The sequence below is a fragment of the Mesocricetus auratus genome, unplaced genomic scaffold (assembly GCF_017639785.1).
Source record: "Mesocricetus auratus isolate SY011 unplaced genomic scaffold, BCM_Maur_2.0 Super-Scaffold_100004, whole genome shotgun sequence".
NCBI classification, from domain to species: domain Eukaryota; kingdom Metazoa; phylum Chordata; class Mammalia; order Rodentia; family Cricetidae; genus Mesocricetus; species Mesocricetus auratus.
This window is the reverse complement of record NW_024429189.1, coordinates 49,174,209-49,192,559: the sequence shown is the minus strand read 5'-3', so window position 1 is coordinate 49,192,559 and position 18,351 is coordinate 49,174,209. Positions and strand designations below refer to the sequence as shown.

Genomic DNA, 18,351 nt, shown 5'->3' with positions numbered 1-18,351 from the left:
AGTCATGATAATCCTCTTGCCTCCTGAGTGCTGGGGTTACAGGCAAACACTACTATGCCTGGCCAAATCCAGTGTTTAAAAAAACAAAAACCAAAACAAAATGATTCAAGCCAGTGAAGTTTCATGTACACTCAAAACTGTGTTTATACTTAGCTTTTACCTTGGTCTAAATTTTACTACTACAAAACACAAGCTTACTCACTAAACAAACTTGGGTGTATTTTCAGAATGTGTACTGTCGGATGCTATCAGAAAGGGTTGCTTCTCACTTTCAGAATTAATATTGCTGTGTAGGTATTTGGGAAAATTCAAGATGCATCCTCTCACACTTTGTACTGTTTCCAGGTGAGGCTGGGATGAACCTGACCTAATTTAGACAGGTACCTGACTTTGCTGGCAGACTTACAGGACCAAGAGTAGATTGCTGCACACTGCTGCACTATCTTCTCATTAAATTCTTTGCCATTATGTATCATCAAAGACGGTTCCAAGAAACAGTGTATCTTTTAAACGACTGTATGTCCTAGAAATTCCTACTGAGAACTGTGGGAAAACAACTAATTTACACTTCAGAATAATTATCACACAGTCATCACTTCGTTTGTTCTATGCATTCAGTCTTAAGATCTTGTGTGTAAATGTACAGTCACAGCATGCCTGTTTAGGTCAGAGAAGAGCCTTGAACATTTGTCTGCACCTTCTGCTTTGTTTTGAGACAGAGTCCCTTGCCTTCCAATCTCACACAGGAATGCTGGGATACCTAAGTACACTTCTACCTAATGTGGCTTTAGCAGGGTTCTCAGGTCTTTACCCAATGAGCTGTCTCCTCAGCCCCTATAGCAATATAGTTTTGAATAAAAAGATATTAATAACCCAAGTGCCCCAAACACAAGTTCTAACTGGCTGTTCACAGCCTGCCTCTCAGAATTTGCTCTGGTACGCTAGGATGAGCCACATAGGAGGGAGAATGGTGATGCTGAGGGAAACGGCACTCTACATGTGGTACTCCTCAGAGGCGTTCTCACTTAAACATCACTCTGCCAGCCAGTTTTGAAGATCCAGCAGCACTGTTATGAGTGTACAACATGAACTCAAGGTGATGGCCAGCAGGTACTAGTTTGAGCATACATGCCATAAGTATACAGTTTAAGCAAGTAAGATAGTTGCTGTTTAATTTACTGCCTATAAAATGTTTACCAACAAGTACAGGAAGTAGTTACAGGCAGTAATCTAAGTAGCTATGTACGATTTAGTTTGTGACAGGAGAGGAGCCTGTAGACTCCCTTGTACATCTGTTGCCTAGTACAGTAGTATGCACATGACTAGTAACTTAGTATACTTTTACTAAGTAAGACTTCAATGGGCATCCATTTGGGGAATTTCACATAAACAAGCCATTTAAAAAGAAATTCTAGGCTTTCAAGGTTTAATATATCAAAGGTTTTTTGCCATTATTATTCATGATTCAAAAAGTTGGTTAGGAACGGTAACTGCCATGTGTGCTCACATATACAAAACAGGATCCTAGTCAGGGAGGGAACTGAGTAATAAAACACAGGAAAATCTAAATGTGTTACAGTTGAAAAGTAGGGGCACTGCTTTCTCACAAATCATACCTATGACATAACCTTTATGAAGACAGAGTAGGGAGTATGGTAAAGGGATAAAAATCTTCTGAACAACAATGGCCTTCAAAAGAATTTTAGAAAAATCATTTGTCTTTATTCACTGGTGTCCTTTGACCATCTCACACACTATAAGAGAATTAAACTATAGGTCACTCTGTGTTTTGAGTTGCAGGAGAAACCCTGTGACCCTTTGAGTCCAAACAACTGAGAAATGGGAAGAGTCCATCATGTGCTTGATTTTAGTAAAAACAACTTCAGGTGTTATGGCAATACTTTAACAAAAAGATAGCGTTTGACAGGAATAGTTGATAACAGTATCATCATGAGCCACATTAAAATAAACCTAAAATTATTGTTTCTATTTGAATTGTGAAGGCTAGACAGGAATAAAAGCCATAGCTATACGGAAAACAAAAACCAAAAAAACCAAAACAATGTGAATGATTAAAACAGAGAACCCAGAAGGCAAATATGTAAATACCAGGAAGACACTTGAAACAAAACAAACAAAACCATCAATATGAACATACTTACGAAAGTAAACAAAAACCTGTGCCCATTAAGACATGGGGCTCTAGGGACTTATATTTGTATCTCTTACACTGTCCATTTAATTGTTGCAAAATATTTTTCCTAACTTTGTTCTAGAGATCATAGTTTACAAGATTTTTACATTCACTGCTGTGATAAGTTAAGAACATCTCTTTAACTCTTACAAGAAAACAAAAGGAGAACCTTTGTATATATATATATATATATATATATATATATATATATAGTATGAAAAATGGGTGCATTTTTATTTGCCATATTGTGAAAGTAGTCAAAATAAGATATATGGTCAGAGGCAGAATTTTTAGAAGGGGTGACTAAAAACCAAGTCACTTTCTTTCAGGTCCATCATAAAATTACAAAAACCCAAATCCACTTTGTACAGTATGAGGCTAACAGATTCACATGTAGAGCCAGGTGTCCAAACATCAATTCTGGTAGTCAGCAAACTAGTCCTTGGACTGGACTTGGCCTAGGGAATATTTCTGTATGGCCCTGAGCTAAGAATGGTGTTTGTGTTTCTAAAGGGATTAACAACAACAAGGAACCCTATGTGGCCTCCAGGCTCAGATGGCGATGCCCGGATCTCAACAGGAAGTGTCTGCAGAAGGCAGCATCACACAGGTGCTCAGTCTGCGCAGGGCAACTGCAAGGCCAAGGTCACGTGTATCTGCTTCCTCAAGAGCATCTTAATGTTTGGAAAACGGATCTTCTGATGTCATTTTCCAGATTCTTTTTCAGTACAAATTTTTTTCTTCTACATCATCAGAGCTCATCCTGTATTAATGTAAGGGTGATTAACAGAGAAAGGTATTACAAGCAAATCAATATTTTACTTTCTTATGAATACTCAATGTTCTTATTGGATGGAGTTTTACATAAAATACTCCCTGCTTAATTAACAATGGAAATGTCACAGTTCTCGTCTGCATACAGTAGGTATCAGAACTAGAGTGTCATACTCCGTAGGCATGATGGTTAATCCTGTCAATTTGACAGAACCGAGAATTACCCAGAGAGTGATTCTGTGAATGCCTATGGGGGTTATCATGATTACATGACTGAGATGGGGAGAGTGTCCCACTGTGACAGTGTCATTTCCTAGCAGGGATGCTGAACTGTGTAAGGTGGAGAAGGGCACTGAGGAGTAGTGTGCATTCATCATTGTTCCCTGACTTGGTGTGACATGACCAGCTGCTCCAAGACCCTGCCTGCAGGACTTTCCCACTAGGGTGGATGGACAGTCACTGTGCTGTGAGTCAGAGTAACTTTTTTAAAACTGCTTTTGTCAGAGTAATTTACCACAGCAATAGTGAATAAACGAAGACACTAAGTGATATCTGGTATGTTCTTTATCTTAATTTCAGTTATGGTATTTTGGTTTATGAGTAATAACGAATTTTAAAATATTTAACTTGCTGGGTGTTGGTGGTGTATGCCTTTAATCCCAGCACTCAGGAGACAGCTGCAGGCAGACTTCTGTGAGTCTGAGGTCAGACTCAGGAGACAGAAGCAGGCAGACCTCTGTGAGTATGAGGTCAGCCTGGTCTACAGAGTGAGTTCCAGGACAGGCTCTAAAGCTACTGAGAAACCTTGTCTCAAAAAACCAAAACTAAAATATTTAACTTAAGATAAAATACTGTCTTAATATAACTTGAAATAATTAAAATAATCAAATCATTAGAAATGTCTACTCGAAACACTAAGAAGACATGAATTCACATCTCCTCTCCCCTTAGATGTGGATAACATATTGGGGATAACACAGTAGGCTCTATAAGGCTTTCCCCACTTAGGTCTCCAGTTCATTGTCACACACAACTTGGTGCCACGAAGACTGATCCTCTCCAGAGACTGCATGTGTCTGTTCTTCCTCCGGTGTTAGACTATATTAGATCCTACTCATAGCACCCAACACTCACAGAGTCTGCTTCTCAGAGCAGACTCAAAGGAGATCAAACAAATTGGTTAGAAGAGAGCAACAGGCAAGACTGCAGTGCTAACGGGCAGACACAAACTTAGGAGCAAGGGATTATGGTATAATACACATTGCCCTTCTACCAAGCACAAAAGAAACTTTGCTATTTAAAATATATTGAAGTCTTAGATTATCTACTGCTAATAATCCAATATATTATTTACACTAAACAACATTTAAATAACTACTAGCCATGTCACTATTTTAATTACATTACTGTATAACTTCCTTTATAAAAAAATATTTTGGAGACAGGACTTTACTATTGGCTGGCCTCAAACTCAGAGATCGGCCTGTCTCTGTCTCCTAAGTGCTGAGATTAAAGGTGTGCACCAAGACCATCTTGCATATTTCACAATGAAAATTCAGTGGTATACTCAGGAGTTATACCCCTATTTTCAGGACATTTTCTGCACTTCAAAACGAAACTCCTTACTCTTAAGAAAGCCATTGCAATTTCTATTCTCACCCTGCTGTGCCAACCCTAACCTGCTTTTTGAACATTTCACATATTAATATGTGGCCCTTTGTGACTGGCTTCATTCAAGTAAGTATGCTTTCAAAATTCACCATGTAGCATGGATGCATTCTTCATTTTTTATGTTAAAAAGACTACTACACAGATATGCTATATTTTGCTTATTCAGTCTCTTTGTAGGTGACTCGTCTTTCCCTATTTTGATGTATGAGTGATGTTGCTATGTACACTGGAGCCCAAGTTTTTTTAATGGAAGAAACTTGATCATTTTCTTGTTAAATGGTGGGTATACAAGTTTCCAAGCATTTCATTATCTAGAGGATATAATCTTGGCTGTCATATTTCTCCAAAGTGGAAATGTCTTTGAGTATTCATTTTTTCATGGAATGCATACTAAGAAAACACCTTGGCAAACTGCCAGTCATTTGTAGGCCTGGCTCTTACCTTATTTCTCTTTCCTTGGCTTTGGAGAGTTTCCAATTTTCCATAAATTAAGGCAGCAATAGTTTTTGCATCTCTGGAATTTATTTGTTCTTCCCAAATACTTTTCTAAAATTAAAGACACTCATGTTATCTTTTAAGTACTTAAATCAAAACATGACATTTCCACAGAAGAAGCTTGCCTGCTCATGCCTTAATGTTATTTTGTTCCAAAGCTGTTTGAAATTCAAGTTTCTCCAAGTACATAATGCTGCATAAGCCGTTAGCCCAGGCTCACAGGAGCAGCAGAATGGGAGCATAAAACGATTTCTAGGAAAAACGCATCACTGATCTCAAAGACTTTTATTTGGTGGGTGTATGTATACAGAAGACTGACGTGAGGAGGGTGAGCACTGCTTAGCATGCAGGTCTACAAAGTAAAAACCACGAAGACAAGTGTTCCATCAAGCTCGCATCCTAGTTCTTTCATTTAACTTCTTACACAATAACAATAGAAAAAAAAACTTCTTGTCTTAAAAGGGATAAATACTCTTGCTAAAATATCAGAGTTCTCTTAAGCCCATCTTCCTGTTGCTGGGAACAGTGGTATGTGGTTTCAGTTTTGTCAGCTGAAAGATGCAACTTTTGAGCCAGTGATCACAGACTTGGTTTGTTGAGATTTTGGTAGAGCTTTACTTTCTTTGACTGAAAACCTAACACAGATAGGCACTGTGGTGCATGTCTTTGATCCCAATACTCAGAGGCAGGTGGATCTCTGAGTCCAATGCCAGCCTGGCCTACAAAGCGAGTTACCAAACACAAAAATTAAACCAAACTGACAAAGAAAAAAAAAAGTATAATCTAAATCCTTAGTAAATATTCCTCAAAAAAGGCTCAGTTACTAAGGCATTTCAAAAGCATTATCAAATAATTTCTTTCAACTATTTTTCTTGGAAGGGATCATTTAAACAAAAAACAAAATGCCAACCAATATATAAAAAATTGGAAATACAGAACTTCACAAAATAATGACTCTGAATGCTACAGCCCAGAGACAACACATACAAATGTCTGGTTGGGCTTGTTTCTGTTCCCAGAGTACCATGTCTGTAAGGCAACCAAGAGCACGCAGACCAGCAAACCCTGAAAGATCCCCCCATACATCGCAAAAGAAGACATCTCGGTAAGAAGTACTTTTACAAGATAATAGGAGAAACTGGAGAACTAGACGCTAAAAAAATTGTCTTCCACACAATGTTCTGAGCTTAGTTTGTTAAAGCAAGGCGAGGAGCAAAAGCCGTACATACCTTTGTTCTTTCATAGCGGTAAAATTTAACACTTGGGTAGGCTTTGATACCAGCTTTCTGGCACGTTTGGGGGTAAGCCTGGCAGTCCACTTTCCCAGCTTTCACTTTTCCTTTGATCATCTGAAAAACAACAGAAAATACCCATGGATATACCATTTTATCTTTGGCATAAACTATTTTGGCAATTATATATCCAACATAATATATTTCATATCTTTATATATTTAAGGATTTGTTATGTTTAAAACTCAGTTTAATTCTTCCCATTCAAATGGGATTGTTTCTACTTTCTCAAGCTCTTTAAGCTTCCCATTAGTTGCCATCTGTCTGACATAAACAGTCTTTTCTCAGGTGCACCTCGAGGCGTTAGCCCTGACCCCTAACCTCCACCCAGCCACCCCATTTAGTCCACCATAGCCAAACAACATCTGTCTTCAATCCTCACTGGCATTCTTTGTCTAGTGCATGGCCGCCACACCATCTAAACCACTCAGGTCACATTTCACTTTCTATGTTGTCAAGGTCAGCTCTTCCTCTTTTCCGTACATTCAGATGAGCACAAACGGGTCTCCTCTTGGCACTGGCATGCATACTGCCATCTGGGTTTTCGTCCCTCCACCATCATTTACGTGGGATGTGCACTCAACTGATTCTGTTATTATCATTCCCAACACTGAAATGGCTTTATGTAGTGATATATTGTTTGTAATCTATGCAGAGCTAAGCCACTAGTTAGCCACACAAACACACTAAGCCACTAGTTAGTCATAGAAGACAGACAGTGGTGGCCACACCTTTAATCCCAGCACCTGGGAGACAGAGGCAGATGGATCTCTGTGAGTTGAAGGCCACCTCTGGCTACAAGAGAGTGGATCAGTCTAAAAGAGAAACAGATCTCTTTGATCCCAGCACTTGGAATGGCACGCCTTTAGTCCTAGAGAGGAGTATAAGGCTCAGTGCAGTGGAGGCTGAGGATTCGTGGAGCCAGGATCACCTTTCACTGTGAAGTAGAGGTGAGAGCTAGTGGCTGCCTGCTTTGCTTCTCTGATCTTCAGCTTTAACCATAGTATCTGTCTCTGGGTTTGTATTATTCATACTACAGCTTTAAGAACACAGTGACCTCCTTGATCCAACCAACAGACACTTTCTGGACTTCTTCATCTTCTTCATGTGTGCTTTAAGCTGCTGTCGACACTACGTCTTGTCTTTCCTGACTTTACTTACAGTTCCCCAACCCCACCCTTTTCCAGCACAGGGATCTCCTTCTTTACCTTGAGGTTAGAACATGCGACCAGAGCGCCATCTTTGGGTATTTTCACTATCAATAGTCCTCAGTGAGATCTTATATAATCAATGCAGATGAATCTTCCCTCGATTTGGTAATCTACTCTACTGAACTGCTCTTTATGAATGCCTCCAAGTACCTTAAACACAAGCTGTCAGCAACTAAATTTTTCCCTTTGTGGTCATTCAAGATGGAAGCTAGCCGTGCCCTCAGTTCCTGTCGCTTTACCTGTCTACCACACACATAAAGTTCTGCTTGTCTTCACAGCTATCATGCCTCTCCCTCCTTTCCATTACCATTCTCCTATATGATTTATATGTCACCCTCTCCAGCCCTGGGACAATGACAGTGTCTCTCACTGTCTCTGGTTTGAGGCCTATGGCTGCTGGAGTAAACACAAGCAGGGAGACCAACTTAGGTTAGCAGTACAACTATAGGATGACAGAGTGTACACACATAAGCCCATATACTCGTGGACACTTGTAGTTTGTCATTAAATGCTTTTAATACTGGTACTCGGGAGGCAAGGGCAGGCAGACCTCTGAGATTGAGGCTGGCCTAGTCCAGGTCAGCCAGCGTTATAAAGAGAAACCTGTCTCAAGAAAGATTACAGTTATAGGGACAGATTTTTTTTTTTAACTGAGAGATAAATCTTAAGAGCTAAATTAAGAATTTGTTTATAATATTTTAACCTATTACTAAAACATGCATGTGAGTAAAATTTATTTAACTGACTAGACAACAATACTTACCCTAGCCAAGAGTTCAAACTCTGGAGCAAAATTTTGGCAAGGTCCACACCAAGGAGCATAGAAATCAACCACCCAGTGAGTCTTCCCTTCTAAAACTTTTTCGTTGAAAGTCTGAGGCGTTAAATCTACGGACGCTTGGGGTAAAAATCTGTAGTAAGGGGAACAAACATCATTTCTTATTACATAAAAGCAAAGCAAGCATTCCATGGCAATACCATAAGCATTCCTGAGTTAAGGATGGTTCAAAGGATAGTGATGGGAGGAAACTTGCTTCCACTTTCACGACTGTTACCTTTCCAAGTATATTAAAGGCCAGAATCCTAAGTCATAGAAAACTATACATTTGAGAAGATAAACAGCTTAGAGTCAGTGTTATTCAACAATATGCCTTAATGTTACTCACCCGAGACCCCAGCTTCTCAGGGAATAGGCATCCCTATTCCAGCCATTGTAACTACTGAAAGAAGGAAAAATATAAGTTGTAAATAGTATTATTCTGTTACTGGATATTGTCAAGAATCAATCTTACTGTAGCAGCTAAAAAAAAAGCTTGACTGGTTAATATCACTTAGTGTCTCTTTCCACTAAGTAAATTAAGAGTTACATGACTTCAAATATGATTTGTATGAGTTTTTGTATCCACCCCCCTCCCCACCCTGCCCCAAGTTGTTGAGAATTAACCCAGGAGTGTACGTGCTTTTTGTGATTTCTCTATAGCCAAATCTTTCATTTTTTCAAAGAGAAACTCATGGCTCAAATTTCACTTCTTAATCATGATTGTGTTTTTTTTTTTTTTTAAATAACTACATAGTATAGAATGGGTAGACATTAGGGCAGTTCTGGGTTCAAGTGTCAGACTCTAACCCTAGCAGGTAGCTAGAGAATCTGGCATGGTTAGTTCCTTCTCTGCAGCAGTAGGAGGGCACGATTCCTCCCCCACCAAATGTAAAGACTAGTGCAAACCATGCAGGATAGTACAGAATAGGTCTCAGTAAACACCAATTCTTCCTCTCATAGTTTCTTGACTAGAACTTAGCTAGTTTTACCATTCAGTTCCCTCATCATCATCTGAGGGCTGACCCAGTGGTGGCCTCCCAACACATACATGTTGAGCTGACTTAAATGCTAATTGTATAAGCAAGGCACTGTAATAGATGTCTTCAGATCTGAGAGGATACTTACTGATACTGATAAGCTTTATTTGACTTTTGGGGATAAAATCTTATCTCAGGGTATCTTTGAACATTTTCTTGGGTACAAAAAGAATGATACTGTTGGCAGTCCACACTGCCTACATTGATCAGTCCAGTTAATGTCTACAAAAGAACAAAAGTAAACACATGGGTCAATGATTGAAATAAAATTATCTCTATAACTTAAAGTAAAAAAAAATTATGTATATGAAATGTTTTGCCTGTATTTTGTGTACCACGGGTGTACACTACCCTTGGAGGCTAGAAGAGGGCACTGGATCTGGAATTAAAGATGGATGAGAGTGCTGAGTTTTCTGCAAGGATAGTCACTGCTTCCAACAGCTGAGGCAACTCTACAGCCCTCACAACATTTTATGTGTCAAACAGTCATTGTAAAAATAGTCATTGTATTTTATTATTGGTCAGTGCCACAGGAACAATGAATAAAGACTTAAATTATGCTATCTAAACTAATAAATTTGAACTCTATGATATTGTAATTACGAACTTTCCATCGTTACTGAAGATGAAATAACTGGCTCATTTGCTATGTGGGAAAATATGTACTTCAAAAATGTTGGTAACCAAAACATAATCCAGAATTTTAAAATATCTTTTTTTCTAATTCAAGTAAGCATTGTCTCTGATTCACACTCAAAATACATAGTCTTAAATGTTAGGATACAATAACTCCCTTTAACTTCTGAGTTTATTTTGATCCGAGGGATAAATATGAACTATTAATTTCATTTTCAATTCTAGAATTTAAATAATTTACTTTCATTCAGTGTTTTCTAACACTGTCTGCTTGTAGGAAATTTATATAAATGTTTCACTGTTTTAGCTTATTTTCTGTTTTTAGCTTTTGTTTGTTTTGAAGACAGAGCCGGGAGCTCTGTGATCCTCTGGTCTCAGCCTTCTGAATGTTTGTATTACTGCTATGCACTACCCTACCTGCTGACTAAGGTTGCTATTTTTAAGACCCACAATATTGTGAGCAAACAGCCATTTGTAAACTCTAAACAAAATAATGAAAAATTTAAACAGGAAATGAAGATGACCTTACGGCTAACACTGGCAGTCCTTGGGTCAGAAGTGTTAGATGGTTCACTCAGTAGGCAGGGACAGTGGTGGGGTCTTAATGATTCAGTCAGGTCTGTATAAATCTGTTACAGGCTTATCACCTCTGTTTCAAAATAACTGTTGATCAAACATTCTTAGGAAGTAATTTAAGTAATTTTACTATACCCGGGCCATTCGTTTCCATTCTGGCATTAAGACCTGACAGGGATGACACCATGGAGAATAGAAATCAACCATCCAGACTTCATCATGCTTTCTTTGTTTAACTAGTTCATTGAAAGTGGTGGGTGTAAGAGAGACCACTGAAGGGTTTCTGAGATCCTAAAAAATAAAAATAAAGAGACCATTATTATACATACCAAGCTTTTCATGTACTTCTGGCAAGCTGTTGGAGTTTGTCATTTTGAAAGTTCCTATTTTAGAGAAACTAAAAGACGTTGAAGGATATTTAAAAGAAATCTATCAAAAAAAAAAAAAGAAATCTATCATGAATTGCTTTAAAAAGTGAATTACCAAATTTATTAAGTTTGGATTTTGCCAATCAGTTTTCTTAAAAGACGTATTTTCATATTAGCACTGGAAATCACTGTAAACTGAGAAAAGAGGTATCTTGGAGATTATAGGTAGATCATATAATCAAGTTCTAGGAGTAATCCATATACCTATATAGGCCACACATATGTCATGTTATCAAAAATATCTTTAGAAATATCAATTTAATTACTAACATAAAGCCTAATATTATTATTTTTGATATTTAAATATAGGAGCTATATACCTTTCTTGAGACTGTATATTCCAAATGCAGTTTTAACAGAGCCTCAGCCTGTATTATACTAACACATTTTAGCTTCGCTAGGACAGCTATCAAAACAACACAACACAACACATTACTTTTGAGGAGGACAGAGAAATAGGACAGAGCAGAATGGACACTAGTGGACAATACACTACAAGTTTTCATTTCTCTGGAAGCTGCTGTAATAATTCAGTCACCACTGAATGAAAACCAAGGAGATGCTGTGGATGCAGCACTTTAAGCTAACAATGGGAAAGCTTTGTGCAGGATGCATAGCCTTGATGCTGAGGATGAGGACTTCTGCATTGGGAGAAAACAGGCAAAGGGTAACAGGCTTCATGGAGATTATAATTTCATATATTTAATAGCAGGGTCTCTATGTAGAAGACACCACAATAGGTAACAACAACAACAACAACAAAGACCAAGGCTTAAGAAAAGAATTCTTTTCAGAATAACCTTCTGGCACAAAAAGAATAAGTTCAATACAGTCATGCAAAGTATATACATAAACAGAAAGATTTCTAGTCAGAGTTTCTAATTTAAAATACCTCTATGAACTCCAGAATTTGTTCCGCAGAGTGGTGTCCTTCATACTCATGTATACTGGACTGGTTGAATACCACTGTTGTTGGATAGGCTTGAATGTTATACTGCGAGAAAGAAGAAATTCACTTATTTTACCCATTTGTTTCAATTTTGTACAATTTTTTTTAGATATGTTTATCTTTTCTTTTATGTGTATAGTTGTTTTGCCGGAATGCATGTATGTGCACCATGTGCTTCAGGAAGTCAGAAGGGGGTGTCTGTTCCCTTGGAACTGGATTTACAGATAGCTGTTTTCACCGTGTGGGTGCAGGGAACAGAACCTAGGTCCTCTGCAAGGGCAACAAATGCTCTTAACTGCTAAGCCATGTCTCTAGCACCCTTTAACAAGACTGTAAAAATCTTCTGCTATCTTCTTGGTGAATGAAGAATGTTGGGCCAGACAAATTTAACAAAGACAATGCATTAAAGCTTGTACTGATGAATAGCTAACCACTACTTATTATAGCCCAATGGCACAACTCAGGAAGTGAAGTGAGCCAGGGTAATTGATGAATATGCACTTCATCTTTTTGCTCTCTTCAAACTGGGAGAAGACATATCAGTTACTTTTTAAAATGACAGCACTGTACTCATCCTAGAGAGCCATGAGCAGCAACATAAGGTAGCAAGAAAAATGAACACAACTGCATTTCATATAAAAGAACTACGAGTCATGCACCAAGAAAATAGTCACTTTTTATTCTTACTCAAGGTAGCTCTTATATTATAAAATGTTTAATTCCCGCCTCATAGTCAACATGGGTATCAGCCCTGGAAGCACTGTATAGTTTTTAAAGTTACAAAGTGACTCCCTGTTTATGAATGTGTGATCTGTTGTAGCTGATCTATGGGTCCTAAAGTTTATAAGAACTCATTAGTAAATAGAAAATTTAAGATTCATAATTCTAGAAAAATTAGCAACATTAAGTTTTGAAAATGTGTGAATTCAAAGCATTTATTAGACTAAGAGACTAGCTAAAACTTTACAAGCCACACACAACTCATTCGTCCCTCAGAGCAATTACACTCAGCAGTTAACATTACAAACTACTTTACAGACCAGGCCACTGAGCCATTGGGGACTAAGTATTTGCTTATGAGAACCAAGTGGAGGATGGGTGTGCGTAGTGAACCCTGGCTTACTTCAGGTGAGTGTGATGCTGTATGTTTAATTCTTACACTTTCCTTAATTGTTGAGATCATTGTCAAGGGGATAAAGAATAACTACTATTACTCCATGATGATTTTGTACCTTTGGGTGGCATCTACTTTCCAAATCATGTAAAGGACATGAGACACCACTAGCTCTCTTTATTTAATTCTCTTAGTTTCAAACATACTGAAACTAAGAGAACAACCTCATAAACACGTACATATTTCCTCTTGTTTTTAATGATGACTAGTATTTGGACCTCCTGGCTTGTTGTTGACGCCGTCTTCCGCAGCCCCAATCCTCCCTAATCTGCCGACATTAGCACGTCCACTTAGTTGATGTTTTCAACTTCACTACATGTACACTATCTTACCAGCACACTGTACTGTTCTGAATTTTTAAAGACTGTTCTCCGATTTTCATCACACTTAACTGATGCTATGTAACCTGTTTTTTTCATTTTATATTGAGTTTTTTAGGATTTACTCAAACTGGTAAAGATTTCTTTTTCAGTGCTAGGGTTTTGAACACAGGAATTAATCATTTGAGGCAAGTGTTATCACTGAGCTACATCCCTAGCCTGGCTTATCCATTTGTTGATGCTCTAGTATTTCACTATAACATTTCTGAACATTGCTACATTTCTAAATTTTTTGTCAATTTAATGGATAGGGAAAATATCAAAATTTTGATGTAGTTTGTATTTTCTTGACTAGTGAAGTCAAATATTTACATTCCTCTATTATGTATTAAAAAACAGGCTTTCAATTCCTTGCCTCTTTTTCTTTAATATTTTAGTTTTTGAGTTAAAGCATTTGTATTATAGAAAGGAAATAAACTATGTATTCATATAGCTATGATCACCAACCACTCATGGCTACTCTTATAACATCTATAACTCTCTCATGTCTGGTTTATTGACAGTTTTATATCCCATTCAGAGAAATTTAAATTATAAATTGTTGTCACCCACATAATCATATTGTCACTTTCACATCTTAAAAGTTAGCAATTTTTAAATTGGATGTTCTATCTGCTCAAATCAACTACTCAAGCTGACAAGTATAAAGAAATCTAAGAATAAACTTGCAGACTGCTAAAACTTAAAAATATGTTAAAAAAGTACAAAGACTTAAGTAAAATGGAAATTTATGTAACTATTTTATGAGCCAAATAAATACATGCCTGAGTTTGGTAAATAAAGCTTTGTATAAAGTCAGCCTTCTACAGATCTATATACAATTCAATTATAATTTACTATTTTGTTGAAGTTGTTTTATTACTACCATAAATAGGTGTGCATGGGAAAAGTAGTTTTAACACTGGATGGTCAAAGTCTTACCATGTTGCAGAGTCCTTCATGAACCGTGCAGTCTAACGTACCAACTTTTAGCTGGCCATAGAGCAGCGTTGATGCTTTCCGTAACTCTGGCAAAAGAGCTCGGCACGGCGGGCACCACTGAGAGGAAAGGAATGAGCATGAGCAAAAAGACAAAGAAAGAAGAACTGCACTGTCTCTAAGTGACTCAAAGGCCATCCAGTGGCACATTCTGCCTATCCTTTCTGTCCTTGGAGCGCCTATGAGGAGCACAGAGCCCACACAGTTCTAGTACTGATGTTCAAGTTGTTGAGAAAATGGCTTTTTGAAATGACAGATAAAAATAAACTCACCGGGGCAAAGAAGTCAACAAGCCATGGTTCTTTGTCATTTGCCGGGAAGTTTTGAGGTCCGAGTGTGGTAACATGGGAATTAACACTTTCTTTGGCAAAAGCAAGTATATCGTATAGAATCTTCTTTCCTATAAATTCGGAAAAATTAGAATATGTGCTGTCTTCTCATCTACAGAAACATTCCAACGTTAATACTTAAAGCAGTCAAGAAACAGGGACCTATGGATGCACTGGCTCTGTGAGGTTTCTGTGCTCTACCTTCACCTTGGTGTGCTGAGCTGGGAAGCCCCTTCTATTGTACATTCTTCTGTTTCTTGGACTCATTAAGTGACAAGACATCTGTGGAATGCTTTCTCACCATCATAAGTACAATAATCCCTTTGGTATTCTTTTGAAGTTCAAGTATGTATTACAAACTGTCCAGTGGAAATATGTACTTGATATTTTAAACTTAGCGTATCTGAATTAGAATGGGTCATCCTCTCCCCAACCCCTATGTGTTTCTTTTTTCATATTCTCAGACCTGGAATAATGGTTACCAGCTGCCTGAATGAGACTAGCCACAGGATTCTTGTCTATTTGCTCATATGATGGTGTCCACTCCATCTCTTGCCCTAGCACCATGTCCACTGCTACTGCTGCAGCTCAGGCTGGCCTACTGCAACAGCCACATCCATATTCCTGGCCTCAGCCTTCCCGAATGAACCCAGTTTTCCTATTGTTACTACAGTCACCTTTAAAAAACAACAAAAGCCAAACTTGAATGCATTTAACGATTTGTCACAACATAAAGAAGATGTTCCTTGACTTGGCAATTTCCAACTGCCTTCCGACTTATCAACGGGCAAAATTAAGTCGAGCACTGAGTCAGATACAGTTATATTGTCATGTTAAACAGAAAAAGAGAAAGCTCTTCCTTTTAATGTCATGGTACAACAGAAAAGACAACTGACCACTATTTACATAAAGAATGACAAGTGATGTCATACTCTCCTGCCTGTTTTCTTCAGTGCTATTTCTTGAATTGCTTCACACATTTTTCTTTCTGACCACCGCTGACAGGTGGTGGTCCTGGTCATTGATTTTCTTTTCTTTACTCACATTAACTCATATTCACTCAGGCCTTTACCATGAATATACAATTAAGCAAAATTTACATCAATATACAATTAGTATACATTCAGATATCTTTATTTTTGGCTTAAATTTCTTTATTGAAGCCACACCATACATTCAACTGTGAACTACACATTCTACTTCTTGTCAACGACTCTTCCTCACTAAAAGATCCCATTACTTGAAACCCAATTCACTAAATAAAATTAAGAGAGTTACCTGGCTCCTTTCCTAATCCCCTGCATCCTAACAAAAAGCAAATTACACTGAGTTTTTAAAAGGGTTGAGCCAATCTACTAACCTTTGTCATTCTCTTGGCTACTACCATTTTTCTATGGCAGTCCTACCCTAAGTGACTAAGTAGCTGTCCCTTCCAACATTGCCTCCCACCTACCCTGGGCAGTGACTTCTCTAAAACCAAGTAACTCCATGCTTTCCCTTAGGATGAAATTCCAATGCCTTTCTCTAGAAGGTCAGAGATAATCTTTGTCTTAGTCTCTTCCCAACAATGACCTTTCTATCTGTGATGTCCTGCTGGTCTAAGATTAACAGGGCTCTCTTATCTCAGGTCTGTGAATAACTCTACTGGGCTTTGTGCTTGGGATGTGTTTTATCACCTCTTCTGCTGGGTACCCATTGTGTATCCTTTATATCTCACCATGGAGATTGCTCTTTCCGGGCTTCCTCTAATCTCAGAATTTGGTTGTACCTTGGTTTCTCTGTAAGTACACTCACGCTTACTTAATGAAGGTCAGTTTCCTTCCAAGACAGCTCCAGTGACATTTACTTCATGTACAAGTGTCCAATAGAATATGGGGCTGTGATCTCATGTGTTACTTCTGTCTTGCTTTCTCATTTTCAGATTACTTATTCAGGGATTAGTCAGCTACCACACTGTAAACAATCTAGAGTTCACCACATGGTGAAGAACCAAGGCCTCCTGCCATATGAAACTTTTCGATCATCCACATGCCATGTTGAACCCTGATACAGTGGCTACAGCCTAACCTTCAGATGACCTTCATGTACCTTGACTGTGATATCATAAAGAAACTCAGATAAGCTGTTCTCAGACTCAAATAGTTGTTATTTGAATAAAAGATACTCCTTCACACTGGAACATTTCAAAACAGTCCTTAACCTGCCAGCTTTCTGTCCAAGTCTATAAAACTCTATAGGGCAGAGGTTAAGTACAGCTCACATCATTTTCTATTTTGTGTATTTCACTTGGGACACAGAGGTGCTGAGTGCAAGGTGCATTACAGTTATTTGCAACATAAAGGGAAGTGTTTTCAGATTTGGCGTGCCTCCTAAGGTACAAGAGTAAGTTTGAAGATTAATTTGGGGTTTGGTAAATATCTGGAGGAACAGGAAGGAATAGTTATAATTCAGGAGGTAGAACCATCGTGGCAGTGTAAAGGAGTAGAAGAATATGGCATGTTCAAGGAGTCAAAAGTAGTTGGAACTACTATTACTTGGAGGAGCAAGGTGGGTGATGAAGTTAAGAAAACAGGCAGAAACAGGTATAAAAGCACCCTGTTCCTTTAACAACTCTTTTCAGAGTTGCCATGACATGTTTGACATTATTCTCAGAGCTGGAGACAGAACAGTGGACAAACCAGACAATGTCATTGCCGCTCTACTAAGGAGCACAGAGTTCATTCTCCAGAATACTCAAAGTGCAGAGCAGTGGAATGAAAATGATGTACTGGGTACTAAGTGCACATGAGAGAGAAGCAACTGCAGACAAAGGTGATGATGGACCAGAAACAAGGCAAACGGATCAGAGAAGCTATGAGGAACACGTCAGAGGGAACAGATGCAACTCCAACCCAGGCACAGTGGTGAATACCTATAATCTTAGCACCACGGAGGCCGAGGCATGAAGACTGCAAGTTCAAGGGCAGTGTGAGCTTGAGGTACAGTGAGTTCAGGCCAGCAAGGCTCACAGTATCTCGCTGTGAGGCTCTAATATAGCTTAGAGTTCTAAGCTTGGTTTTAGAGCTAGACACTTGTGCTTGTAACAAAATCTACTTTGTCTATATTGGGGACAAGTTACTTAACACTTTCAGTTTTCATCTTCACTGGAAGCTGTGAATACGACAATGATTCACTTGCCCTTATCTGACTCATAAATAGTACTTGTAGTCAGGGTTTTGGTTTTTTTTTTTTTTTTTCCGAGACAGGGTTTCCTCTGTGTAACAGCCCTAGCTGACCTGGAACTAGCTCTGTAGATCAGGCTGGCCTCGAACTCAGAGATCCGCCTGCCTCTGCCTCCTGAGTGCTGGAATTAAAGTTGTGTGCCACCACCACTCAGCCTCAGGGTTACCTTGTCATACCTTTATTCA

At 38.4% G+C, this 18,351-nt stretch overlaps 1 protein-coding gene across 1 annotated transcript in view; it reads right to left on the bottom strand.

The window, feature by feature from the left end:
• Nucleotides 1–1,700: 1,700 nt before the first annotated feature.
• The window catches only part of Dnajc10 (DnaJ heat shock protein family (Hsp40) member C10), a 41,094-nt gene continuing 24,443 nt past the window's right edge, over nucleotides 1,701–18,351 (bottom strand). Inside the window, exons 14-23 of the mRNA XM_040745695.1 lie at nucleotides 14,888–15,015; nucleotides 14,559–14,675; nucleotides 12,027–12,128; nucleotides 10,842–10,997; nucleotides 9,583–9,716; nucleotides 8,804–8,857; nucleotides 8,401–8,548; nucleotides 6,364–6,483; nucleotides 5,081–5,185; nucleotides 1,701–2,957 (exon numbers count right to left, since the gene is read on the bottom strand). Of these exons, the coding sequence (XP_040601629.1) occupies nucleotides 2,946–2,957; nucleotides 5,081–5,185; nucleotides 6,364–6,483; nucleotides 8,401–8,548; nucleotides 8,804–8,857; nucleotides 9,583–9,716; nucleotides 10,842–10,997; nucleotides 12,027–12,128; nucleotides 14,559–14,675; nucleotides 14,888–15,015 (1,076 nt within the window). The 3' untranslated portion in view covers nucleotides 1,701–2,945. The remainder of the gene's footprint in view (nucleotides 2,958–5,080; nucleotides 5,186–6,363; nucleotides 6,484–8,400; nucleotides 8,549–8,803; nucleotides 8,858–9,582; nucleotides 9,717–10,841; nucleotides 10,998–12,026; nucleotides 12,129–14,558; nucleotides 14,676–14,887; nucleotides 15,016–18,351) is intronic.